The 27,168-nt window shown below is 40.1% G+C and overlaps 1 protein-coding gene across 1 annotated transcript in view; it reads left to right on the forward strand.

Annotated features, from left to right (window-relative positions):
* The window catches only part of SND1 (staphylococcal nuclease and tudor domain containing 1), a 424,177-nt gene that overhangs the window by 184,145 nt on the left and 212,864 nt on the right, over positions 1-27,168 (forward strand). The window contains exon 12 of the mRNA XM_024554944.4: positions 5,309-5,409. Within this exon, the coding sequence (XP_024410712.2) occupies positions 5,309-5,409 (101 nt within the window). The remainder of the gene's footprint in view (positions 1-5,308; positions 5,410-27,168) is intronic.

Genomic DNA, 27,168 nt, shown 5'->3' on the forward strand with positions numbered 1-27,168 from the left:
ATCTTAGTTCCTCTGAAGGGTCCTTGAAATTGCTTTTAAGAAAAACTCCACAATCTAATGGACCAAGTATGAATTAGACTGCCTGCTACCCTTTTCCTTCCTTCCTCCCTCCCTCCCTGCCTCCCTCCTTCCCTCCCAAACTTCTTTGAAAAACAAATAATGTGGGAAATTATATATGTTTTGCTTCCTTAATCTGTTATAGGAATGGTTTTGATTAAAGCTTTATTACACTTTCAAAATACTCCTCCTCTCCCTCATGTATTTAATGTATTTTTGTTAATAAGGCAGCACAATTATCAGCAGCATGTTAAAATGGTCTTCAGGAAGCCCCCCCCCCCATTTCAAAAGTGTCCTTCTGAATTTTGTTGTTCTGTTTCCTGATTACATATATCTATTCATGAAACAGATATTTATTATACACCTTTCTACAGTACAGGCCCTAAGACAGTAATTTCGGTGAATAAAAGACATGGTCAGTCACCTCTCTCTGGGAGCTTACAATCTGTGTGTTCCAGTTTATTCTAGTAAGTGTAAGGTAGGAATTGTCACCTGGGAAGGGATTCTTGCCCTGCCCCTCAGGATAGAAATCAAGAGAGGAGGCAAAACAGATTCAGAAGAAGGTTTACTGAAAAAAAGAGGAAGGAAAGGAGAAAGAGAGGGAGCTCGATGCACGCAGGGAGCACGCTCACAGAGTATGGCTCCCCTAACTCCTGCCGGGCTCTGGTTTGCATAGAGCTAGGTTTCTTCACGCAGGCACAGAGTGGATCTCTTTGTTCTCCTGGTTCCCCCCGTGTGCTGGCGTTGATTGGCACAGGTGCATTGGTTTGGGGAGTACCTGAAGAGAAACCCTAATCTTATCCAAGAGAGGCTCACAAAAATATAACTGAAGAACATTTCCATCCATTTTAAGAGAGGCTCAGCCTGCCTCATCATTACAAAGATCCAAGAAACCATATGTAGTACAGAATTTTTAACTAAATTGTCTTTTAGAATTCTAGAGTTTAGTCATGCTCTAAAGTTCTAGTCTAGTGTGCTCATTTACCAGGTGAGGAGAAAGTGAGAACAAAGATATGATAGGAAAGAGAATGACAGGTGGGACCAAGGAAGAGCCCCTGGCTCCTCGTCCTCGATGTGAAGAGGGATCAGGACCCGCTTTTGTGTCGGGTGCATGTGAAATGTGGACTTGTATGCCAAACCTTCCAGGAGTGTCTTTGCTTGACAATTGGGGACCTCATCTGCATTCTCCCATTCCTTCTCTCTCGCTCTGCCATCCCTTTACGTACTCACCCACAGCCACAAAACTCAGGTTATCATTTATTCAGACAAAGACGTTGCTAATATTTGCAGTTGTTTTAATCGAAACTGTTTAAACTGTGTGGGTTTTTATTTCTCCAAGTGATTGACAAGCCAGTGGTGAGTATCTAGGGATGGAAAACTCCAAGGTAGGGGGACAGATCTCAGAATCCACAGGAGGAACATAAATGCTAATTACACGTTGACTCTAATTCCTGATTTGTCATAGCTGCCTGCAGGTGTGTGTTTTGGCTGTGGGTTATTCTCAGGGCCTCATTCGTATGTGAGGTTTTCTTTAATAATGATGCCTCCCCAGTGAGCTCTTTAATTTTCTACTTATTTTCAGTTCTCTTTCTCTAGATATAGGAAAAAAGTAGTTGGCAGATAAATGTAGCTTTTGGTTCTTTTGTTTATTGAAGATTAAATACTATGTTTTCTCTTCCCATTGATCTCCCTGAGAGACATTTTTTGGGACATCATGTCTTTTGGCCTTCTGGAGGGAAATGCTCAGTGTTCATTTTTGTTTCTTTTCATTACCCCACCACCACTCCCCACCCCCATGCCCACCACCACTTCCATTCAAGTGGCCGTCCTGACGAAGTGGCATTCCTTCTGAGTAGAGAGCTGATGTGACTGTGCAGTGTATTTGGCGCTAAAGAGCTGCTATTCACTGCTGTCTGCTGAGGAGGAGGCTTGGCATGGGTAGGTGCAAGGTAACTTTGAGTTTTACTTAGTTTGTTCTTAAGCAGGGATATATTTCTTTCCTGTGGTAATAGAATTGAGGGCTTGACCTTGTTAGATGGATTAAGTGAAAAGATATGTGGACCTCTTTACTTAACCTGTACATATTTTTTGACTTTTCGCCAAATGCTCCAGACTGGACCATACACTATGACTATGCCCCTTTGTACTGTGGCCCGGAGTTACTTCACCTTCCATGGTGTGGGCACTGTTGAGGTTTAGCTTCTGTACACTCCTGTGTGATTTTGCCATGACTTCAGCAGCTATCCAAGTGTACTCCTGGCTCTCTTCCTGCTTCTGTAGATTTGTTGTAGGGCTTTGCCAGGGGAGAGTCGAGTGTATCAACGTAGACGCATGGAGAGACCTTCTTCCCTCCGCAGGATTGGAGTCAGCCATGCATCTCTGTGTGTAGACCTCCTGCTCCTTGCCCTAACTCTGGCTGGCAGCACACAGGGAAATACTGAAACCCTTTTGTGGGAGGTACAGTCGTTCAGCCTCAGCCCCATCCCAGTCTGGTCGTGTTCCTCACATGTACCTGCCTCCTTAGCTTTAGACAAGTTGGTAAGATGCAGCAATAATTTCAGTGCAGACATCTGATTGTAGAAGTCATTCTTCATGTTGTCTTCTTTCTGTGTTACTGTATTATGGCAGTACTTTTTACCTTTGGCTCTTCATTGGCTTTCTCTCTACCATAGATAGCTCCTTGTTGCTTTTAAAACATGGTTAGATGGCCGGGTAGCTCATTTGGTTAGAGCTTTGTCCCAAAATGCCAAGGTTGTAGGCTCGATCCCTGGTCAGGGCACATACAAAAAGCAGCCAATGAATGCATAAATAAATGGAACAACAAATTGATGTCTCTCTCTCTCCTCCCAACCCTTCTCTAAAAGTCAGTTTTAAAATAGGTGGTCAGATGGAGTGTTCAAGTAATTGAGTGATCTAATAGTTGGAATTTTGAGGCAGCTGTCCTTTTCAAAATTTCCATATTCATTTTTAAATGAGTTTTTGAAGAATAGTTTGAAAGGATTTTAATGGTGCCCACTAGTGTGTGTGGTTGAACTTGATGCTTGTGCTGTAGGCTGTCTTTAAGCTGATCAGTTAGAACTAAAGACATGTTTAGAAAATGGGATTCTGGGAATTCAGGCTATGGCGCTGGCTTCAGGCTGCTTGACCCAACGTGTCTCTTTGGTACAGGTATGAAACCTTGCCCATGACCCAAGCCAAGCATATACCTTAATTATAAAACAGACCTCGTATACTTGCTAAGGGTTATTACATACTTATTTCTCTTGACAAATAAACATGTTTATCTTAAAAGGTTTCATAAAGAAAAAGCATTGCTCATTAGGTCTATAATCCATATATTTAGTGTAAACTAGGATTAACCAGCTTTCCTATTTTAGGCTCCTTACTTTCTAACCTATTTGTGTACATATCCTTTCTTAACTCAACATGTAAAGGTTCCTCTGGTCCATTCTGATCTTGCCGTTTTCAAAATTTCCTACCGCCACCATTTTTGGTATTAGGTGTAGTTAGCCATATCGTTTTGATACACAAAACTGTGAAACCAGCCCCAAGCACCTTTGTGTTGGTCATCTTGTTCGTTCTTCCTGAGAGCTCGTAACTCGGCCCTTGAGAATTTATGGCAGAATGAAATTACATGCAGTTTTTCTGTAGAGGTGGTTCATATTTTTTAAAAACCGACTTTGGAGAGGTCTGAAGGTTAAAGAGCTGCTTTACCATAGTACTGAGGGGGCCTTCAGGGACACTCCAAACCTCTGCTCTGACCAGTATGATTTCTTTGGGGCCTTAAATGTTTAGCCATTGGTCTCTCTTTTGGTATCAGTCACCTTTTTTTTTAAGGTTCACAGCAAAATTGAGCAGAAAGTACAGAGTTCCTGTCGCCCCCCCCCCCAAGCCCTGCGTGATACTATCACAACCCCCACCTGATACTATCACAACTCCCACCAGTGGTACATTTCTTACAACCTACGTGAACCTGCACGGACGCATCATCATCCAGAGCCCACAGGTTATTACATTGGTGCTCACTCGATGCTGTGCTCTCTGTGGGTTTGGGTAAATGTGCAGAATGTGCAGTGACAGGGATCCCTCATTACAGTATCATTCAGAGTAGCTCACTGCTGTAAACAGTCTGCTGCTGTGCCTGTCCGTCCCTGTTGTTCCCCTAGCCCCTGGCAACAACTGATCTTTTTACTTTCCTCATAGTTTTGCCTTTTCCAGAATGCCACAGTGAAATTATATCGTATGCAGCTTTTTTTTGATTGGCTTCTTTCCTTTAGTGATATGTACTTCCTCCATGTCTTTTCATGGTTTCATAGCTCATTTCTTTTTAGCAGTGAATAACATTTCTTTGACTTCATGAACCACAGTTTATTTATCCAACTACTGAAGGACGTGTTGGTTGCTTCCAAGCTTTGGCAATTATATATAAAGCTTACTATAAACAACTTTGTGTAAATTTTTGTGTAAGTTTTCTGTTGTTGGAATGTATGGTACAGTATCTTTAGTTTTGTACAAAACTCCCAAACGGTGTCTCAAATTGGGTCCTATTTTGCATTCCCACTAAAAAGGAAAGAGAATTCCTGTTCCACATCCTCACCAGCATTTGTTGTTGTCAGTATTTTCTGGATTTTGGCTATTCTAATCGGTGTTTAGTGGTAGCTCATTTGTTTAAATTTGTATTTCCCCAATGACATACATTGTAGAACATCTTTTTTTTTTTTTAAGATTTTATTTATTTTTAAAGAGAAGTGAAGAGAGGGAGAGAAAAATCAATGTGTGGTTGCCTCTTGCACGCCCCAAGGAACCTGGCCCACAACTCAGGCTTGGACCCTGACTGGGAATCAAACCTGTGATCCTTTGGTTCGTAGGCCAGCACTCAATCCACTGAACCACACCAACCAGGGCAAGTGGGACATCTTTACATGTACTTACTTGCCATCTCTAAGTCTTTTGGTGAGATGTCCAGGTCTTTTGACCATTTTTAAATTGGGTTGTTCATTTTCTTATGGTTGACGTTTAAGAGTTTGGGGTATATTTTGGATAACAGTCCTCTATCAGATATAGCTTTTGCGTAAATATTTTTGATGAGCGTGTGGCTCAGTTGTCTTTCAGTTGTTGTTTCTTAAAATATTAGATCCAGAAAACCAAAGTGTAAATGAGGTGAGATTTCATAATTGTGCCAATGTGAGTTTCTACTAGTGAGCTGTGTTGCAGACTCCCGACCTTAACTTCCTTGATTTTTTATTTTCAGGTCAATGTGACTGTGGACTACATCAGACCAGCCAGCCCAGCCACAGAGACGGTGCCTGCCTTTTCAGAGCGTACCTGTGCCACTGTCACCATTGGAGGAATGTGAGTGCTCAGCTGTAACTAAGAGTTCTCTCCTCATTCACGTCTCTCCTTCCTTTCACTCTGATTTGCTTTCTGTTGCTCTTAACACAGTGATTTATGATTATTATGTACCTGTGTAGCACTTTATGTTTGCACAGAACTTTATAATCACTCACTAGCTAATCATGTACTTCATTATTGTTGTTATTTAAGATTTCTTGGGCTTTGTGTACCTGGCACTATATAGCACACATTATCACTGTTAGTAATGTCATTTATTGAGTGTCATTCAGCCCCTAGGTACTATCCAAAAGTAGTTAGAAAGATTCTCTGCATATTAGTTTAGGAAGTTCAATTATAGACCCCCCTTCCTCGATTCCCCCAAAAGAAAAAGAGGGAAGAAGAAGAGAGGTTAATTGGACATTTTCTTTGTGTAAATGTGTGTAATCAGTGGATGACAGGGTCTTTCTCTTGTACTGAGCTGGCTGTCTCCTGGTTATATCCCAAAGTCTCTTGAAGGCTTGATTGATGAACAGTCTTTCAAGGGCAGCATCTGATGGGGGAGGGAAGAAGCCTGCTGGGCCATGCTTCCACAATAAATATTAAAACAGCCAGTCCCCAGTAGCAATTCTTACTCTGCATAAACCCTACCAGCATGGTAATTGTTTCCTTCTCTATTTAACAATCTTAAATGCTGTTTGTTTCCAAGCTGGTAGTCTTCTTATATTTTAAAGGCGCAAGATGAAAGAAGAAAAAAATAGGTTTCTCATCAAAATAGGGATTGTCTCATTGAAAGTACAGTGAAGCCCGTTAAGAGAAACACCTCTAAGTCCCAGCATGCCTCTGAAAGGAAAGGGGGTCTTGTAGCAAATGGACCTCCCAGAAGCTCTCCTACCAAATGGGAACCTTTTCCCTTCATTTGTCTCATCGCATTTGGAAATAACTATTTTTAGGCACTGTTACATCTCCTATAACAAATCAGAGACTTCCTTTTGGCCGAGAGGAACTTAATATAGACTTTTGATGTCATTACCTTAACCACCATCACAGGTATCATGTTTTGTTAGAAGCAGCTTCTTGACAAACTGGCTAATTTTGAAATGGGAGAATGTGGAAAATATTTTGGTCCATCTCTATCTGTATAACTTGTGATGTTTATTATTAATTCATCACCACTTAGGAGCTTGATGCAAGCTTCTATACTATGAGAGCTGGAAAGTTATTATTCCCTATATTAAAATTTTTACTGTCACAGACAATAAATCCTTTCAGTAGATAACTGCTCCTCCTATCTAATTACTGGTAAAAAGCAACATCACTACTATAAAAATGCACATCTTTATTTTTGGCAGATGGCTTTCACTCCTGTTTATCTAAACAATCTTTTAGAGTGGGTTATTTTTTTACTTAGGTACCACTGAGGCATACTTTTAATGTAAATTTATAATGCTTAAAATCAGATATTCTGGAGGTGTCCTTTTTGTTGTTACTGTTGTTGTTCCTTTTTTTCTTTTCCAAGAATGTTCTGTAGGGATTTTTTTAAGGCGGTTTGAGATAACCGATTTAAAATTTTTTCCAGTGTAGGGTGTTATGGCCATGCCCATGCAATGAAACCTCGAGGTTTCAACTGCGTTCTTCTTGGCTTTGACCAAGATAACTCCTTCAGAATAGCCCGCCTTGCTGCAGAGGTGCAGATGACTCTGTTCCACCCATCTATTTGGTTAGATTGTTGCCAGGAAGACACCAACCTTTTAATCAGTTTGGTCAGTTACCACATTTGATTGGTCTTAATTGATAACATCGTGTATCTGAACTTCAGGTTCCTGCCAGGGATGATAACCTTGACCTTCTCTTTCCTGGTTATTATAGTTAGATTGTAAGAAATAATATTTTCATTATGATTTACCAAAGTATTTACCTTATAAGACCAGCCTGGCAGGCTGAGAACCATAAAGTTCCCTCTTAGATTTGTTTCTACTAAGCTAGACTTTGGAGTAAACCACTCAGCTGCAGTTGGGAAAAATACAGGATTTGGTGATATTGTTGAGACCAGCTCTCGATAGACATTAAGCTCCCTGCAGATAGTGATTTTTGTCTCTTTTATTCCTTGTCGCCTTCTCATTCAGCATTTGGTAGGAGTTCAATGAATCTGTGAATGATTTGTTTACTGTAGTGTAGACTGTCCCTTTGTTAAGCATAACAGGGAGTACCCAGATGTTTCTCTGGACTTAACAAGTTTCTTTTTTTTTATCTGGTCAATATTTAAAAGCTTGTTTCTGACAGTTCTTCACTTTTGCTTGATTATTGGGGGCTGAGTGCCAAAGAGTACATTTCTAGAAGGTTTGCCTGGCAGCGTGCTTTTTGTATTCCAGGCTTACTCATAGCTTCTCTTTATTTTCCCTTTGCCTTGATTTTGTTTTTATTTACATTTTTTTTCTGAATTCTCTATGCGTGAACAATTCCAATAATATTGTAGAAAAGTTGAATTATTAATAAAAATGTCAAAATACTCGTCTTATATTCAGAATTTAGGTACTCTAAAAACATTCCATCTGACATTAAAAGGTTAGTTATTAAAAAACATTGGCTAGAGAAGGGGATTTAATGTTTTTTTTATTTTGAACACTTTAATTTCATTTTAAACACAGAAATGTACATGCATTTCAAATCTTTGCTGTATGGGCAGCACGGATCAACTGTACGGTATTGCATAACGTCTTCTTTGGCATGAGGACTTGGGAACGCTAATTACGGAACCTTAGATCTTTGTGATTCACGCCTCTCTCTATTGCAGTTGTCCTGCTGATACTTATTTTGCAGCCATTTTAAAGCAATTTCTCATTATTAAACCTTTTTAAAGTATTCAACTGTTTTCATACACATTCTTTTTAAACTCGTATTTTAATTATTAATGTAACATTTAATGAATTACATAATGAAAATAACAAGCACAGCCAGTATGTGTAAATCTGAAGGCAGAAACAAATGGCACTACAGATTACAACAGAAGTGCACAGTTGTGTTTCAGTGGCCCTCAGTCACTCTTCACTGGCATCAGCAAGTAGGGTTAGTGAGTCATACAAAGTCCAGGTCAGTTGAGGGAAGGTTAGCTAGGAGAGTTTTTGTAGTAATGCATTGCCTTTTTCAAAGACAGGCTTTTGTCCAAGCTCATAGAAATACTGCAGAATTAAGAAGCAGTCCAATCTAAATTATGTCTGTCATCATCTGTAGGCTTATCCTCCTCCATGTCGGCCTTCGTAGCAGCTGATGGCTTTCCTGTTATTGGAGAGATCAGCTGGGATTCTCTGACTCTGGGAGAGCTTCCCTCCCGCTGCTGATTCCAGGGTGATGAGAAAGGGAGGCAGATGAGATGGAGATTCTTACAGGGTTATTTCAAAGCGGATTTTTAAATGTATTTTACATGTCCAAGTGTGTGAATTGCCTGTATCCTCGACAGAGTCCAGTCTAATCCTTCCGTTTTTCCTCTTAATCTGTGGGAGGGAGTCAAGTCACAGGATCTCTGGGAGGCCTCTCTGGTATGACAGTCTTCAACTCTCTATCTCCTTCCCTCTTGGGGAATCGAAACAGGGTTCATCATTCCTCTAATAGATTTAAGGGGGTTTTTTGTTAACTTCACCGTGGAGTTGGCAAGAGTTGTTATCTGTTTATCAAAGTACTTCCAATAAAAAATAAAAAGATCAAACTTTGAGTTGTTCTCATTCTGTGGCTCCCAGGTTGGGAATTAGCTGATCCTTTTAGGCGCAGTTAGTGACCTGAAGTTGTCGAGATGGCTCTTCCCGTTAATTACTTTTTATTGTATTTAAGACACTTAAATAACTCTTCTTGTGATTTAGTTTTCTATGTAATTAGCTTCCATGATTAAAATCTCGTTCTTTAGTTATTGCCAGAGCGTTCTTGAGTGAAAATTTTCTGGGTGACCTTTACTTGTGCTGGACATCCCAATTACTTTGAGCTCCAATTTGGCAAACCTGTATAACCTGTTAACTGATTGCTCATGTCTTTTTGCATATCCCATTTTCAAAGAAAGGTGCTGAAAGAAAATTTGTCCACATTTATAAAGGGGCACCTAAAATATATAACTTAGGGTCAAGCCTCACACGTACGCACTCATAATTAGCACCACCCCAACCCCCCTCCCTGGAAAATTGTCACATGCCCAGTAGATATAGTGTCACTAAGGTATTTCCCCAGTGCTTCCCATTATGTGGATGGAGTGTTTCACAATAACAGAGGACAATAGACACGGTCCACTTGGGGAAAGTAAATGCCACAGAGATAGAACTGTGGACTAGGAACAGTGAGAAAATGCCTGCTTATTTTTTGCCCTCCTGCTTATTTTTTGCACAAGAGCACATTTTTTTTCGAGGGGTGATTTGTTTTTTGTAATAGTGCTTTTTGAAGCACTGTTTCAATCTCCTGGTTCCCTGCACTGCCCAGCTGTGCTCCCCCGCCATGATCCAGGCAAAGCCGCTGACTGCGTGCGGCTCCCCTTCATGGCAGTTTGAGTTCAGGGCCTTGCTAGCAGAGATGTTGTTAAAGCTCTGTTGGGCTTGGGGAATTTCAGTTCTCTCTCTGTTCTAAGGAGTATCATCCAGCAGACTCAAAGCCATCTTTATGAACTTTCTTGTGTCTCTTAGGATTCTTCATAGATACAGCTTGTCTTCATTATATTTGTATAAACCAGATTATTAGACTAATAAGGAATAAGACTTCTTTGGCTTCTTCTTTCTTTTTCATTGATTCCAGTTTGCAGTGATACTGCTTTTCTCAGCTGTTGTATTAATGACTGAAGCACGAGGTTAGGTCTTGTCCTTCTAGAATACCCCAGCTTTTCTGTCTCAAGTTACGTAGCTTTCACTGTCACACCAAAACTCCTATCTCTTAGAGTTTTCAAATCTTAAAACACACTAATATCTGAGTTTGAAGCTGAACATAGGAAGAAAGTGGCCTCTTGAAACTCTGTTTTCTGGCTGAGAGTGGCCCAGAGTGGCCCACGGTGTATTACATTTCATCAGACTTAGTGGGCCCTCCCCTCCAACCTTTTCCTGCTTTGAAGGAAAGACACCAGAATAAGGTCCTCCTTGCCCCCCTGCTGCTTAAATCATAAACACCTGTCCAACCCCCACCTCTAAAAAGGGCCTCTTAGAGTGTTTTCTGGACATCCTAGGCTGATTGATGTATAGAGTTGTGCTAGTTCTGCTCTGTTCAGTAGTAGAAGTATTCCTGTCCCCTGTTTTGAGGCTGTTGGAAGCCTCTTTGGCATTTAGTTTAGAATACCTTGGAAGGAAATAATTGAATAACTGCACATATTGTCTGCTAGCTAAAGTCCAGGTCTGTCAGGGAAAAGTCCAGCCATAGCTAATGTAACAAGAATGATTTGCACGACACTGGTGTAGCCTGGCAGTCAAAGAGAGTGGACTGGAATGCACATGTGTGAACAATGATGACTTTAGTGTACTAGTCAGTGGGGGCAGTAGGTGCCCTTGAGTGAGCATGTGTACTGTGTGGCCATTGCATTCAAAATGACTGAGTAGAGCAAGGAATCTGCATCAGATTTTGCGTTAAGCCTCCTCAGAAACTATTTGGGTGATTCAGGCTGCAGCTATGGGCAACTGGTGATTGGCAGCCTGATCACAACATGCACCATATATCTCATGCAGAGTTTTTTTACGAAACATCAAATCACCCATGTGACTCAGACCCCCTACAGCTCAGATTTGGCGCTCCGCAACTTGTGACTTTTCCCAAAACTAAAATCATCTTTGAAAGGGAAGAGATTTCAGACCATCGATGAGATTCAGGAAACCGTGACAGGGCAGCCGATGGCAATTGGGAGAACTGTGTCAGGTCCCAAGTGCCTATTTTGAAGGGGACTAAAGCATCATCGTCCTATGTACAGTGTTTCTTGTATCTGGTTCAGTAAATGTCTCTATTTTTCATAGTACATGACTGGATACTTTCTGGACAGACCTCGTATAGTGATTATTTTATGGGACACTTGTCCTATAAAGCACTGTGAGAAGGAACTTGGCTTTCCCTAAGGGTTCAGGGTGGGAGTCAGGGAAACACTGTTTAGTTTCTGACAGAGCTCTCTTCTTCAAATATCTTGTGGCTGTCTACCCATACAGCCGTATCTCATTTCTTTAATTACCTCTTGGGTTCGGATTATTGTATTACTATCATGTCTATATGGAAGTTCAGTTAAGGTTTTCATAATGGAAGCCTTGGATAATAAGAATCAGCAGAACCCTTTGCTGAGCAGTGTGTCCTCTCCTTCTAGTATAACATGGAGAGCTTTGGGGGAAGGTGAGGCTTTTCTCCAAAGAAGGGGAGCTCATTATAAGGGAGGAGCATTCTGGAATGTTTAAAGATACGGAGAAGTATGTTCACAATAATCTCAGTTAGAGGCCCTGTTTGAAAACGTAAAAATTCTGTCTATTCCGTTTCGGTGGGCCCTCAGAGTAGCTCAGTGAGGTACTGGGCTCAGACAGGGACAGGCTTCAATAGCCTGTCTACTGTCTATTCAATAGCTTCAATAGCTGTCTACTATAACAATAGATTCACCAGTTTATTTATCCAGTAAATATTTGTTGACTGCTTATTATGTGCCAGACAGTGGGAATAGCAGTGAACAAAGACGGTTCCGAGTGGTAAGGCTCTCCTGGCTGCAGTTCTCAGCATTTTTTTGGCTCTGGTTGCTGAGGCCACAGAGTCCTGTGGGTATTTACTGGCTTTGCCACCCACAGGACTGTGTTAATGTAGATTTGTGCTTTAAGAAACACGAATGACTTTATTTAAACTGCCTACAAAGGTTCTTTTCTGTTTTGGTTTTCCCAGGGAATTTTAGAGACTTTACCACCAAGAAACAGGTTAAAATATAAATGAAAGATAATCTCTCATGTATTTTCATTTTTTTTTATAATTCAGTAACTTAACCTCTCAGTAGACAGAATGAAATGATCAAGCGAGTACCCTCTGCAGCCCATCTGTCCTCTTCCTCTTCCCATTATAGCTCTTGGGTCATTCGGTGTTGATGGAGCTCTGTGAATCCTGACCGTGCCCTGTGGTTCCCTCTTGCTCTGTGTTCTCCCAGAACCTGATGGACGGCTTGCCCTCACCTGGCAGAGGCACAGACACTGACTTCTCAAACAGGGTTTGCTTTGCGCTTTTTTGGATGGTTAGCCCTATAACTTCATAAATTAGCACTACTGATTGAAAAATTTTTTGCACTAGGTAGTATCTATTTATTAGCTTATATTAAAGATAGATATTTTTGAGTATTTTCACTATTACATACACCCTTATCCCCCAATTTTGTTATTTTACTTTTACCAATAGCAAACTTCATAATACTCAGTTACTCTGATTCTGATTAACTTTATAGCAAAAGATTGAAGGTATTAGAATGAGTATACTTTTTTCCTGCTTTTAAAAAGGTTATATTTTTCTATTATCAAGGTTTATATCATTCATTGCATTTCTCCTCTGTCATTATAATTGCCTTCTAAGCTTTGCTTGTAAGTGGATCCTAAAAATTTAACCCGCCCTCACCCTAGAGCAGTTATAATTGTGAAAGTGTTCTGTTGCACCAGGAGTGTGGTGATGTGAGTAAACCTCCAGAAAAAGAATCCTGTGTTGTTAAACTCCCAGAGATACCTTAAACTAATTCTCTGTGTGTGCGTCTCTCTCTCTCTGTCTGTCATTTTCCTTTTTTGCACATCTTAGTCTGCCACTTGTGTCTCAGAAAGTCAGTTCTTTTTGTGGGATTGCCTTTCATTGTTGAAGAACCTTGATTTTTTTTTTTTTCTTTTGGATGGTAAAAGTTTGTGAAAGATTTTCTGGCTCTGGAAATTTTCTATTTCTGTTTGGTTTCCTGAAATTTTATTAAGATATTTTCTTGGTGTTTTTAAAATTTATTTACTTATGTTTACACACTCAGTTGGCTTATTTAACCTGAACACTCTTGTCTTCAACTCAAGATTTGTTTTTTGTTACTTCTTGAATTATTTTCTTTCTCTGTTTTCCTCTGGCTCTGGAAATTCTATCAATATATTTTATGCATCATATCTCTAATTTTTCTCTCATTTTTTTTTTAGAGATGTCTGCAACATTATTTTCCTGCTTGCTTAGCCAGGCAGCCATGCATATTGACTCATTTTCATGCATTCCCAGTCTCTTTCATCTTCCTCATTCATTTACTTACATTAGTTCATTTATGAAGTATTTATAGAATGTCTGGGATTATGCACTGTGTTAGGCATCAGGAATATATTGGTAATTATAAACTGAAATGATTTGTGCCCTCATGAAATTTACAGAGAGACTGTTCTCTTACTCTAGCCCATTTTTTAAAAAATTTCAGCATTTGTATTTAAATTTTTGCTGTTTAAGTGTTCTATTTTAATAGCATTTGGAATACAGTATTTTCTCTGATAACTGAGAATATCACTTGCAAAATAAAAGAATACCCTCTTCCATTGAGTTATTGTTTTCCCCATGACTAATTGTTCTGTGTTCATTTTGTTTGTTTTCTTTCATAAGTTCTCAAGTATTTTGTGGGCCTTGATCTGTATTTATGAAGGGAGGACCAGGCTGAAGTTGGCATGGTTGTTCCTCTGCAGTATATGCTTCCATAAGACATCTCTGTCACGAAAGGGCCTCAGGATTATCAGAGGCAGCCCTCCGTACCCCGTACCTGAAAGTGTCTGCCCTGGAACATAGAGGAAGCAGGCAAATTTTAGCTCTGACTAAAACTGTCCAGGCAAAGGGGGTTTTCCTCAGCTGGTAGAGAGCTTTAGCATATTTCTCTGGGGTGGCATAGGAGATGGGGGTCAGGGATAGGGTGTACTCAGTCAGTTCTTTCTCAAATGTTATGTATGCTCTGCTCTTCTTTCAGGCTACAGATTCCATCCAAGGTCCCTCCCCAGCTAAGTCACCTACCCTCTGTTCTATAACATGTATGTCTTTGAAGTATCTCATATAATTATCTCATATGACATTGGTAATTTGGGGAATCTCATTGGTATAAAGTTGAAGTCATGTTGGTGTATAAGGGACAACCGAAATATACTGAAGTATTGAAACAACAAGAGTTAAAGGGAGAGCTTTAGCAATATATAAAGACTTAAAGAAAAATCTGGAAATGTAAAGTTGAGAAATATATAGCAGTAACTTCCTGTAGTTTAAGTGATGACTGCTTTAGTGTTTTCAGGAACCTCTGTGCTCTAGAGCTTTCTGCTGTGTTCACAGCCTGCAAGTATGGTGGGAGAAGCCCTGAAGATAGCCCTCCTGTACTCAAACCCTGGATTAGTGAGGAAAGGCTACTCCCTGGGTCAGATTTTCTGTTTTGATTAAAATGGTCTGTATTGGGGAAAAAAAGCCCTCTACTACCTCACCTAGAAGAAGGAAGCTTGAGGGCCCCAGGGTTAAAGGCCACTTTTCCAGTAGTGATTTCACTGTGACCCCAGGTTGTTTTTGCTAGACAATTTCATAGCGTTTAAGTGGTCCACCCATGACCCTGCTCTTCCTTCAAGCCCTTCAAGGGTTTTGGTGGTTTTTTGGAATGTCAGGAACACATATAAAAAATATGTAATTGAAGAAATGTCTGTACTGCTGGTAGAGTATTTCTTGTTTTTGTTTTTAATTTTTAAAAAAAGAGCACCTTTGCATGCCTCAAACATTTTTTTAAATTGATTTGAGAGAGAGATACTGATTTGTTGTTTCACTTACTTAGGCATTCATTGGTTGTTTCTTGTATATGCCCTGACTGGGGATAGAACCCACAACCTTGAGGTATCAGAACAGCGCTCTAACCAACTGAATAACCTGGCCAGCGCCTTGTGTTAGAGTGTGTGTGTGTGTGTGTGTGTGCGCATTGCCAAGGGTCAAAAACCCTCTTAACACCTCTGTGGGCATCATAGGGACCAGGGAGAGGCTGGCCAGCCCAGTTCTTATGAATGGTGTTCCTGATCAATTGCTCAGATGATGTCCCTAAAGCCTACTCACTGTGGTGCTTTGTGTTTGTCCATAAAGGACATATACAATACAAATGAGGTGCCCCCAATTCTCCACCCACCTCATACCATCTGCTCTCTGTCTTTCAGGATTTGTGCAAACTTTCTGATATGCTGTTAACACACTTTCTTGTTTTTTAACACCATTAGGGCTTTATTCTCATCCCTATCTGTCTTTTCTGTCATTTCAGAGGGACCTTGTAAAGGAGGTCATGTGGACAGAAGTTCTCAGTCTGCCACTCTGACCTCCCTCGAGCATTCTTTCTTTATTCCTTTGGGCAGTGCAATTGATGTGATAAGGAGAGGGGACATTTGACATGGTTACCAATAAGCAAAAATTCTTTATCTTTTATATGCCATTTCTCAGCCCCTTTCTCTCTACAGTTCCTGTAGCTAGCACAGTACAAAGTGGTAAAGAAACAGGACTGGAATTTTTATAGATTTTTTTATTTCCCAGTCGTGATGCTCCTTACCAGGAATTTGCTCCAGTTCATACTGAGTGAATTAAAAAAAAAAAAAAAATTTCAAAAGTTTAGAAAATAGGGTACAATTACCCATTATTTATTTATGCTGATAGCTATTATTTGGGGGGTATTCCTTTTGAGCTGGTTGTTTTTTAAAAAATGGAATGTTTTTTAATTGAGGAATGGAAAAACTTTGACCACTTGGTATACGGTTGAGATGAAGTCTAAGGCAAGTTGGATATTAAGATTCTGTGGATATTTTTTTGAAGTAGGCTTTGGAAGTGAGCAGACCCGAGGGTAAAACCTCAGTTCTACTCCTGTGTAGCTATGTAATCTTGGGCCTTTTTCTTTTCTTATGTAAGAAAGAATAATCTCATTCCTCATAGGGCTGTTGTAAAGATAAAATGAGCTGATGCACCGTAAATGTTTTGAATAGTTGCTAAGACATATCAGTCAAGTACTGAAATCAGCCCTGTGCCTTTGCAGGGACCTAGTGGTCTCTTCTGTCCTTTGTCCTCTCGCCAACATCTCCATCTATGTCTTTTTGCTCAAACTTTTTTTCTTTTGTAAGCATTTTTCTTGAATATTGTTATATTCCAATGTCGTCTTATTCTTCTCACTAGCCCCTGGCCAAGTTCATTCACTGATAATACTGCTACCTCACAGAATGTTCTAAGTATTAGCTTAAATAAGATATAGGAAATGCCCAAAGGTTAAATAAAAAAACAAAACAAAATCACCCCTTTGGATTACGGCTTAGCTTTTGCAGTAGTAGCTCATTTGTATTGTTCCACAGCAGGCACTCTGGTTTGGATTTATCTCTTTTCTCACTTTCTAAATTGTCATGATGGCTAAATTACATCCATTTTTCCACTAAATATTGAATGTATACTCTATTAACTTAACACAGTAATGATTGATAAGTGCTTGTATAAAGGCAGAAGTGATAGATTTTCATGAATAATTTTTAATGTTTCAAGAAGTTTAACATACTTACCATCAAATAGGCACACAATTTATCCCTCAATAAAAGCAATATATTGAATAATATCTTTCAAACTAAATGGTGTGTAGCAAGCAACCTGCATGGATATACTTGCTCTAGCTAGTGATCTCTGCTCTCTACTTTGCATCTGTGTCACTGAAGTGATGAAAAGGCAGAGGGCTGCTGGTGTTTCAGGAAGTGCTCTTCTCTAGCCCCCACCGTAAAGTCTTATTGAATGTCCTGTTTTGTGGAACTTACAGAATGACCCTTTCTGCTGAGATGCCTTTGTCAATTTGTGTGCCATCAGTAAAATATATTTACAACAAGTGGAACTTGGAGGTCAGTATATATGGAAGAATGCAGACATGTCCAATATAGCGTGAGCTTCATAAATGGTAAAGGAAACTGGGGACTGCCTTCCGTCAGGTTTCCAGGGCAGATTTTACACGGAGCCTTCTGACTTTCTGATGCATATGCTTACATATCGCTCTGATTCAGCAGGCCGTTGCCTTAATGTGAGCTTCTATTGTGTTAAAATTGTGATTTATAAACCATCACGTATCAGTTCAGTAGCAAGGGCAATTATACAGTTCTTACACCATCCCTTCTCCTTCCAAAGAAATTTATTTTGACATTGATTGCAAATCACCTTTTTAAAAACACGAAGAATCAACTGTGCAAATCATTTATTCATGTCATAACTTTCTTAAAAGCCTCCCTCTGAAACTGTTTTTCTTCATGTCACTTAGCATGAGAGCTGACCATTGAGTGAGGATTACACAAAGGGTAAAGGAGAAAAAGAAATATCAAAACCTTTGACTTCTTTGTTGGGCTCATTTGTCGTTTATGTTTGAACTCAGAATAATTGAGTGAAAAATAGTATGGCTTCTAATTCTTAGGAAGAAATGTTGACCACCAGAAAACATATGTTTTAACTTAGTTTTATAAGTGGAGACTCATTTCTAGAGTTTTCACCTGTAGAGGTTCTATACTTTGCTTATGCAGTGAATGTCTCAAGCAGCTGCCACATTCTAGACCTTAGCCAACTGACATTGGGCTTGGTCCAGTTGCTAATGGATTGTGGGTAACAAAAACACATCTTGCTATGTTCCTGTGGTGCCGGCTGGCTGGTTATGGTCCCAAAACCATAATGGGACAGGTAGTGGAATTCCTCTTACTGGGCCCCCGTTTCCTCTCTGACCCATATGAGAAAACTTACTTGAGCTTCTACTCTAAGAAGCAACATGTGTCTAAACAGTTTCCTTCTTACTTATCTAGAATAATTGAGCTTGGTAAAAGTACATGGAGTTATTCTTCCAGTTAATAGTGGCTCGGAATTTCTGAGAGTAGAATGACAGCTTTCCAGAATTAAGAGTATGTTTTTGAACTTGTTCCTCTCAACCAAGCATTTGCATAAACTATTGAGGATGTAAAAATGACTCTCCGAGGCTACCCCACCCCCATTTTGGTCTCTGCCAGACCACTCTGATTTCGCTGGTGCTGCTTTCACTGTCAGAAAAGATCATTCCAGATGCCATTATATAATTTTCTGTCTTGGGGTGTGTGTTTGTGTGGGCGGGTAGTTTTGTTTTTAAGTGGTGTTTAATGTCAGGCTAATAATAAACTGGATACGTAGGCCTGGTTTTGTCACAATGGCCACGAGTTTGCTTGTTTGTCCCTTATTCTCCTGAGAGGCAGAGAACTTCCCCTCCCCAAATGATGCCTGCAGTTTGGAGGGGGCTCCTGTCTTCACAGCTGCCTAGAAACTGCAGCATGGAGCTCACAGTTCTATTCTAAAGAGACAAAGATGAGGCATCTTCTCTCTGGTTGCCCCCACAATCGATTTCTTGTCTTTTCGCAACCTAAATAGAACCAATAGGTATGAATTTGCTGATTCCGAACCAATTCCAAACTTTGGTTTATTTCCTAACCACAATTCTTGGTCTTTGGGGGAATGCCGAGTTGTCTGACACATTTATGATTCTGGGGGTCTTAAGTTGCATTAGGTCACTCGTGGGCCCTTAAATTCTGAAAAAGAAGAATATATTAGTTGAACTGTTTTGTGTAGGCAGTTTTTCACAAAACTATGTGATAGACCCACCTAGGGCACTAAAAAAAATAATAGTACCCCGTATTTAAAATGTACGTGTGAGTGTTTGTGGTGTGGCTCAGTGGATTAGGCGTCCTCCTGCAGACCGAAAGGTTCTGGTTTGATTCTTGGTCAGGGCACATCTGTGGGTTGTGGGCCAGGTCCCATAGGATGTCTGTGGATTTGCAAAATCAGATTTTGCCCAAACTGGAGTGATCACTACCACTTGACTCAGTGACTCCATTGCCATTAGCCCTGGACATGACCATGAGTTAGATTGTTTACTTGAAGGAATAATAATACACAACATTGGAGAGAGCTTTGAATTGAGACTTCCAATATTCCTTTTATCTCTGTCTGTAATTTTCAGATAGAGTTCAAAGTTCATAGACTTTATCTGGTTGGTAACTATTATATTATTGTTATTTAAAAATTCCCTCCTTAAAAGGAACTCTTAGGTGGTAAAAGGTATTCATGACTTTTGTTGTTGGAGTGTAAACAAAACTGTATCTTTTAAATACTTTTGGTGACCAAAGAAATTGAAGTATAATTTATCCATTTGTTAGACTCAATAAATGCCAGTTGTGAGTATATTAAAGACTCAAGCCAGTATTTAAATGTGGAAGAAGCCCCAGGGTTTATTGTGTTTTTGGTATAGACTGATGCATCTGAAATTAATAATGTGTGTTTTGATGATCGAAGCCTAATTATTTGGCCTTTAATCCAAACTAACATCCTCAAGTGATTTGCCGTTGCATGTCGATTCCCTTTTAGAGTAGATATGACCCCATTTATGGCACTGGTTGTTGTCTCCCCTCTCGCCATCTTTCTGTTTATAATCAGGGCTTATATTCAGCTAGCATACACACGTATAACAAACCAGCCAGTGCCACGATATTAAATGTTTTGAATATCACCTCTGATTATAACATATGATAGTTTGAGCTGTATCCCCTGCTCTTCAAGGCCTGTTTTTAGAGAGAGATTGTCAATCTTGTTCTTATAGTGGGTTGGCAGAGAAGGGAGAGTCAAGGACAGGAAACATTTCTATTTTGGTTTGGATTGTTTGGACTGGAACTGTTTTCTGCACATTGTCCTGCATTGATGAGCTTTGTGTGTTGAGAGGGTGTGGTTGAGAATCTTTGCCTGTAAGAGATGCTCTCCATCTGAGCATCTACTTGGTGGCCTTTGTTTTTCTAACTAGTGCACTGACCTAGGATAGAACCTTACAAAGTGAGTAGAAGTCTCTGGGGGCTGTATTTTCCCGTTCAGAAACTCGGGAAAAGTGGTGGGTGGTAGCCGGGCACACTTGTGCCAGTTTCCTGTTTCTACCGTGCTTTATCTTTAGAGCATTTGTTGAAGGTTGTCGTTTTCCCCACTGGTAGATTATGTTCAGCAATAAGACATAACTCATTGTGGATGAGAAGATAGTTCATCAGGGTTAGCGCACATCTTCCCCCTCTTCCCCTCATTAAGGCCTCTACACAGTTTATCTTCCATTTTAATAGCTGAGTAGTTTTTTGTTTTTTGGAAAGTGTGCTTCTTCATTTATGGCATGTCGAAAAAACATGAGCTGAAGAATGAGTCCACTCTTCCTAGAGTGTAGCAGGGATAGTGGGACCTCAACCAGACTGTGATTGTTCTAAAACTTCCCTAGATTAAACTTGTTTCCTGGGCAGAAGGTGTTACTGGCGCACCCCTGCACACCCCAATTTTTTAAAAAAGGTGAACAAACAAAAAGAGAAAACCAAGTAAAATCTGGCCATAGTGTCAGGACTTCCTTCTCTCTCTTGTTACATCTTTAGGAGGTTATTCTCCTTTGAATTCTGTCCCCTGTGATTTTAGAATGATAATTTCCCATTCGTTGACATAATTTATATGTTCCCCACCCTTTTTTCCTTGTAATAACAAAATTGCTGATAGCCATCTAACCAGTTTTTTGGGGGGTTTTTTGAGTCAGGTAATTCATTTCTAAATTGGAACTTGTTTCTTTCTAATCAGCCTTGTAATGTATTACAGACATCATTCTCAGCATTGGCTACAGAAGTGATTTAATGCTGGGGTTTTAATGACTCCTTCATTAATCCTGGTACTCTGGGATTTAACACTCGCCGGCCTTTGACCATTGGAAATGATGAAGCCTTTGATTTCATGCATATTGGATAGCGCACTGGACTGTTGCCGGAGCCATGAATCCCGCCTCTGCAGTCGCATGTGTGATTGAGGGCTGTGGGTGGACTGGTGCTCTCCCCGGCCATGCCCTGCTGCGAAGAGGTGAACACGGTGTCTTTATCATCTCAGGGTGACCTATTCCCAGCATAGCTGGGTATGAAGTCAGAATGTACACTGACAGCTTTGTCCACTGGACGGATCTCGGGACTCGTGCCGTCAAGTTTAACATTTTCAGCTATATCCTAAAAGATGCTTTCTTTGAGAACATGTACCTTAATGTGTGTACTTTGAACATTTTCTTCTTCTTATAAAGTCATAGGATTTTATAGTAGGAAGATATATTCAAGACTGTCTAATCCACCTCCCTCATTTATAAACAAGGTGGCTTAGTCCGGGAGAAGTGACACAACTAGGCCTGTGTTAATGATAATGGAAATCAACGAGAGGAATGATCGCCGACGCATTCGGCACTTACTATGTGCCAGGCAGAATCTAACTGTAGTCTTGTTTCTTTCTCACAGCAGTGTCGTGAGGTAACATGCATTGCACAGCAAGCCCAATGCTCCACACAGCTTCTCTCTGTACCTCCTGCTGCCGTTGAAAGCAGAGATGGCAGCGTTGCCTGCTTCCCTTTTTCTTAATGAAAGCATGTGACTGCTCTTTTAAAGAGAGGGTCCAGCTTATTTACTGTAGAGTCTTGTGGCCAGAGTGGTAATAGCCTGAAAAAAATTGCCAGGTTCTCCCCTCACCCCACCCCCCCAAAAAATTACTGCTTAGGAGAAAGGAAGTCTCCTTCTGCTTCGAGTCTTCGCAGAGGCTCTGGTATCACAAGCGCTTCCTCACTTTGTTTATTTTGAACACATGAATTAGCCTGACTCAACCTCAGTCAATGCAATATGAAGGTCACATAGCAGAATCATTAAAAGCAGTCAAATTTTTTATACAAATGTAGCAATTATTATGGTGAATGTGACCCCCCCCCCCCCCCCCCCCGCACTGCAAATGTTAGGTGTCATAGGAAGTGACCTTTTCAAGCCCAACTTAAAGAGCAGTGCTCTAAGGCGAAGCTGAGAACTGTTTCTGTGAAGGGCCCAGGTAGTAAATATTTCCACTGTGAAACCCACCTGGCCTGGGGTGCAAGTGTTCAGCTCTGCCTTTGCAGTGCTAAAACATCCGTAGGCAGTTTGTAAACAATTGGGTGTGGCTGTGTTCCAATAAAAATTTATTTGCAAAAAAGGGCAGAGTTTGTGGGACTTATGCTGTGCAGATATGAATAAATACCTATAGAACAAGTGATAAAACTAGGCATTCGGATGTTATAAAAATGAATCCTTGTGATTTAAGGAAAGAATTTCTGATGGCAGCATCTTACGTAGATTTCAAAAGAGCTATGTCTAAAAATTTTAAGATGGAGAAGACGAGAAAACTATCTCCAGAGGCAGCTCTAGTGATGACGTACTTCCTGATGGAGAACACTTGTACTCTAAAGTGTAGCTTGAGACAAATATTTCTGAAATGTAGTGGTTTAAACAATACTTCTAGATTAATAAGTGTGATTAATATTTGGTGATTCCACATATATCCCAAAAGTTATTTATTTAAGATGAACGAAAAATTCCTCCTCCTTTTCTCCCCCATTATTTCATTAAACATATTCATTAAATATATTTTCTTATCATGTCTTCTCTGGACCCCTACCAAAAGCTCAGTTTATGAGGAAATGGCTGACTCTGGACATTGTTTTCCACACAATGTCCTACTCTGCTAGCTTTTCCCTTTCTTAATTGAACTGTCTCTGTACTCGTCACTGGTGATCGAACAATTCATGCCCTTTATGTGCTGCCACAGACAGCCATCCGTCCACTTATTGATTGTGCTCTTGCGCTTATTTGATCCTGTGAGCATGCCTTTGTTTTTCTAGGTGTCCCATTCCCATTTGGTGTTGAATGCTACCTCCATGCTGCTATCTAGAACTATAAAACAGCGGTCTTTCCTGTTAGAATTGTATTACTTGCTACCCATTTCATTTTCTGATTTCTTTCTTTTCCCTTTCTCCCTTTTGTCATTCTCACCAGCTCAGCACTGATATACCTTTTCTATGTCTTTCTTGCCCTATTGAAAATTTTAACCTGATCTAGTTTAAGAAGCCCTGCACTGTAGTTGCTGGTCTCCTAGAGGGAGTGTTTCTTTATGTTCAGCATGCCCCTTTTCACATACATCTGGAATAACAGCTGCATTCCAACTCCTGAATAAAATGCGTCAGGAAAGCTTCTCATGGTAAAGCACCTGGACTCTGCCGCAAAATTGGGGCTAAATTCCTGAACAGATCTACCACCAGCAGGGTGGGAAGACTAATGTTTGTGGGGTGGGGTGAAGGTAGACCACATGAATGAGAATATGACTGAACTGGTGTTATAAGAGTACCATTTGTATCTGTTAAATGGGAGGGATTAGATAATTTGTCATTACGCTAATTCTAGGTAACAGATGGTGGTGAGTTCTGCATCTCAACAGCACTATTCACCAAGGGGGAAATTAGCCTGCACCCAGATCAGCAGTCAGGCAGGAATTCCATTGAGAGACAAACACTGCTGGTGCTTACATTAGTGTGTTTCTCTGAGAACATCCGCACATATGCTGGGTTTCTTGAATTTCTCTGTAGTTTACATATTCTTGACCATGGCCCTTTCTAAGTTACTGGACCTCTGTGCTCCTACCTGTAAAGGGTTTGAGGTGGTTTCTCTCCATTTGGTTGATTTTGGAAGATAAAATTGGATGTAGGTTAGGTAGATGTGGCTCAAAACATTAGTGTGCTATTTATTCTTCAGAGAAAGGGTGCTGTACAGGTATCGAAAATATTGTTGCTTGTCAGTCTTTAGAAATGAACTTCAGAGCTGAGACGAGGAGCAGGAAAGTGGATGTGCTCTTTCTAATTGCCATATCTTGCCTTTGATATAATTTTTTAAAAGATATAATTAAGTTATTTTGCTTTACAGTCTCTAAGGGTCGAACCTGATCCTGCTGTATTTTTCTCTGTAAATGATTTCCGTTTGGTATTGTTAATTCATAGCTTTACCTGTTCTTTGTGTGCTGATGATTACCAACTTTTTATTTCTCTTTGCTTATTCCTACTCTTAACTTACCACACACCTGCTTTTTATTTCCATTTATATGCCCTACTCTCACGTCAAAGCCAACATTTTTAACATGAATGTTGATTTAAAAAATGGTTTTCAAGAAAAAGTTGCCCCAGAATCACCTGTGTAGCTTATTATAAAGCACTCCACACACTGGTGTGGCCCAACTTTTGTAGTACTCACTAAATTCCAGTCTTCCCTCAATTGATTCCATTCTTTGTCTTATCTGTCTGTGACATAGTGAGCTTAGAGAGAAGCCAAGGAACTAGACTAGACTAGGTTGACTGAACAGGTATCAGAATTGATCACTGGTATACTCCCAGATGTACTTTAAATAGGCATGGCCTTTGAGTTTTAGGGGGTCTGTAAGGCATTCAAGAAGTAGTACAGCACTTTGGACTAGGAAGCCAAAAGTGAGGGCAAGCTATCCATAGCTTTAGTTTTTACCAGGGGCAGAAATAATTGAGGGTGTTTGACCCTACCTCCGTGACCTTGGGGTCTTGGGAGAAAGAATTTAGTTGGGAAGGTATAGTGAGTTGGTTGTTTATTTGTTAAAGAATTCCCTTATATATTCTTCCCTATTTTGCCATCACTCTACTTCCACGCACTCAACAATTCAGATCTAAATTAATTCAGTTTTCTAGATGTGCCTTTTGTAACTGCAGGTTTTCCCATCTCCATTTCTCTCTGCATAATGCTGCTGGATTAATTTTCCATAAATGCTGTTTTCATGCTGTTATTTCACCACCACAACAGCTATTTTAGATTTTCACAACCATCTTCAATCAAGTCCCTACTCTATTCTCTCTCTCCTACTTGATGGAGAAAATATGGGCCTTTAACTTGTTCTCTCAGTTCCAAACTTGTCTCCCTCCTGCTTGCTTTCTTATCTCCTAATTCCCATCACTGTGGAAGATTTTGGCTCTTTCTTTCTAAACTACTTTTTCTTGCACACGTGCTCTGAATCCTTTCTTTTCACTTCCTGAGAATTCTGTGCCATCCGTTATCCCCTTTTAACTAATTTTTAAAAGTGATTTTTCACTTTTCTCTCTTTTATTATATGTACTTTCTCCTTGCCTTCTCTTCATAGCCAAGTTAATTAAAAGAGTTAAAAGAGAGTTTAATTGCCTCCATTTGCTATTCATTCCTTTCCCGTCTGGTTTTGACCCTTCCATATCATTGAGTTCATGTATAAGATTCATGCTTCCTTCAAGGGTACTTTTCAATCCTTAAATCGACTTGATATGTCTGCAGTATTGAAAACTTACTGTGGTCTTTTTTGAAAACTTTTTTCTCACTTCTTTTCAGTACAGCATACTTGACTGGATTTCCTTCTACAACTCTGATGCTTTCTCCTCAGTCATCTTTTGAGTGCTTCTTAAATAACCTGTGCTTCAGAGACTCCTGTCATGGTCCCTCTGACCTCTGCTCAATCTCCATGGTGGTCTCATTCATCCCATTGCTTCAGTTTTCATGGTGATGTTGCTTATTCCCAAATCTGTGTCTCTAGCCCAGTTTTTCCTACCAAGCTCCGTGTGTGTGTGCGCGCGTGCGTGCGCGCTTGTGTGCATAGATAGATGATAGATAGATAGATATAAATATAGGTATATATCCTGACTGTATATCACTTCTCAGATACCAAAACTCAATATGGCTAAACTGGGCTCATGGTCTTCCTTTAAAAGCTCTTCCTTTATTCTAACGACCCCATTTTGATTGATGGCATCATCTTACTTAGTCTTTTATTCCACAAGTTGAAGTGTCATCTTTATCTCCTCCTCTCTCACTCTCCATACTTGATTATTTACTGGTAATTCTCAGGTTTATTCCAGCCTCTCTCTTCTCGCTGCCTGTTTTATGCTGTCAATCTCCTTACTGACCTTCTAATTCTTGTCTTACTCTCTTCCGATCCATTTTTCACACTATTGCTACAATTCACTTTCTGAAACACAAGTCTGATTGTTGTTCTCCTGCTTACAACTCTTCATTAATCATCCAACAGCCTTTAGGATTAATACAGACTCATGATTTGGCCCTCACCTACCTCTCCATGTTTAAATTTAACATACCCTGGCTCTCATCCATCATTTCTGTAACAAAACTACTTAACCTCACTATTCGTGAAGTCAGTCTGCTGTCTCTGCCTGAACATCATTTTCCCCGAGCTAGCCCCCACGCATCCTTCAGCACTGCATGTCTCAGGGAAGCTTTACCTTAGGTACCCTGCCAGAACAGGATCCTAATTGGACATCTGTGTATGTGCTTCCTCAGCACCCTGTGCTTACCTACTTGTAAGGTTCACAGCACTTATAACACTAGGTCACAAATCTCTTTCTCTCCCTGTCTTTTTAAATCCCCATTGCATAATACAGTTTTTGCCATGTAGGGGGTCTTTGAGTTAACAAATGCTGAAATACCTTCTACGACTCCCCGTGGGCTTATTTCTAGACTTGCCAGAGTTAGACCTGAAATACAGATGCACTATGCATCTTGGGGAATCATTTAGAACTTAAGCTTTGCCTGGGACCCTAGAGGTTCTTCAGTTTAGTCCCTTTCATATGAGAAACAGAAAAATGGGACTTCAAAGGTAAATGTGTCTTTTCCTAAGTTTTATCTAATTAAAGCCAGAATTGAAGCCAACGTCTTGTGATTGCAAATCTAAATGAAGCTCAGTTTCATATATATATAATCCCCAAATTGTACCCTTTCCTCAGACCACATGAACATAACATGTTTATTTTACTTCCTCACATTCTTTGTTTTGTTATCTGTTTAGGTTATTTATTGAGTACATGATGCATCAGGTACTTCTCTTAGCACGGTGGATAAAGCATTTAATACTGTAGAGAGAAATCTGTTTGGGGAGGGTTGGGAAGGTGGAGTTCACATGGCAGTGGTG

The sequence above is a fragment of the Desmodus rotundus genome, chromosome 6, assembly GCF_022682495.2.
Source record: "Desmodus rotundus isolate HL8 chromosome 6, HLdesRot8A.1, whole genome shotgun sequence".
Classification (NCBI taxonomy): domain Eukaryota; kingdom Metazoa; phylum Chordata; class Mammalia; order Chiroptera; family Phyllostomidae; genus Desmodus; species Desmodus rotundus.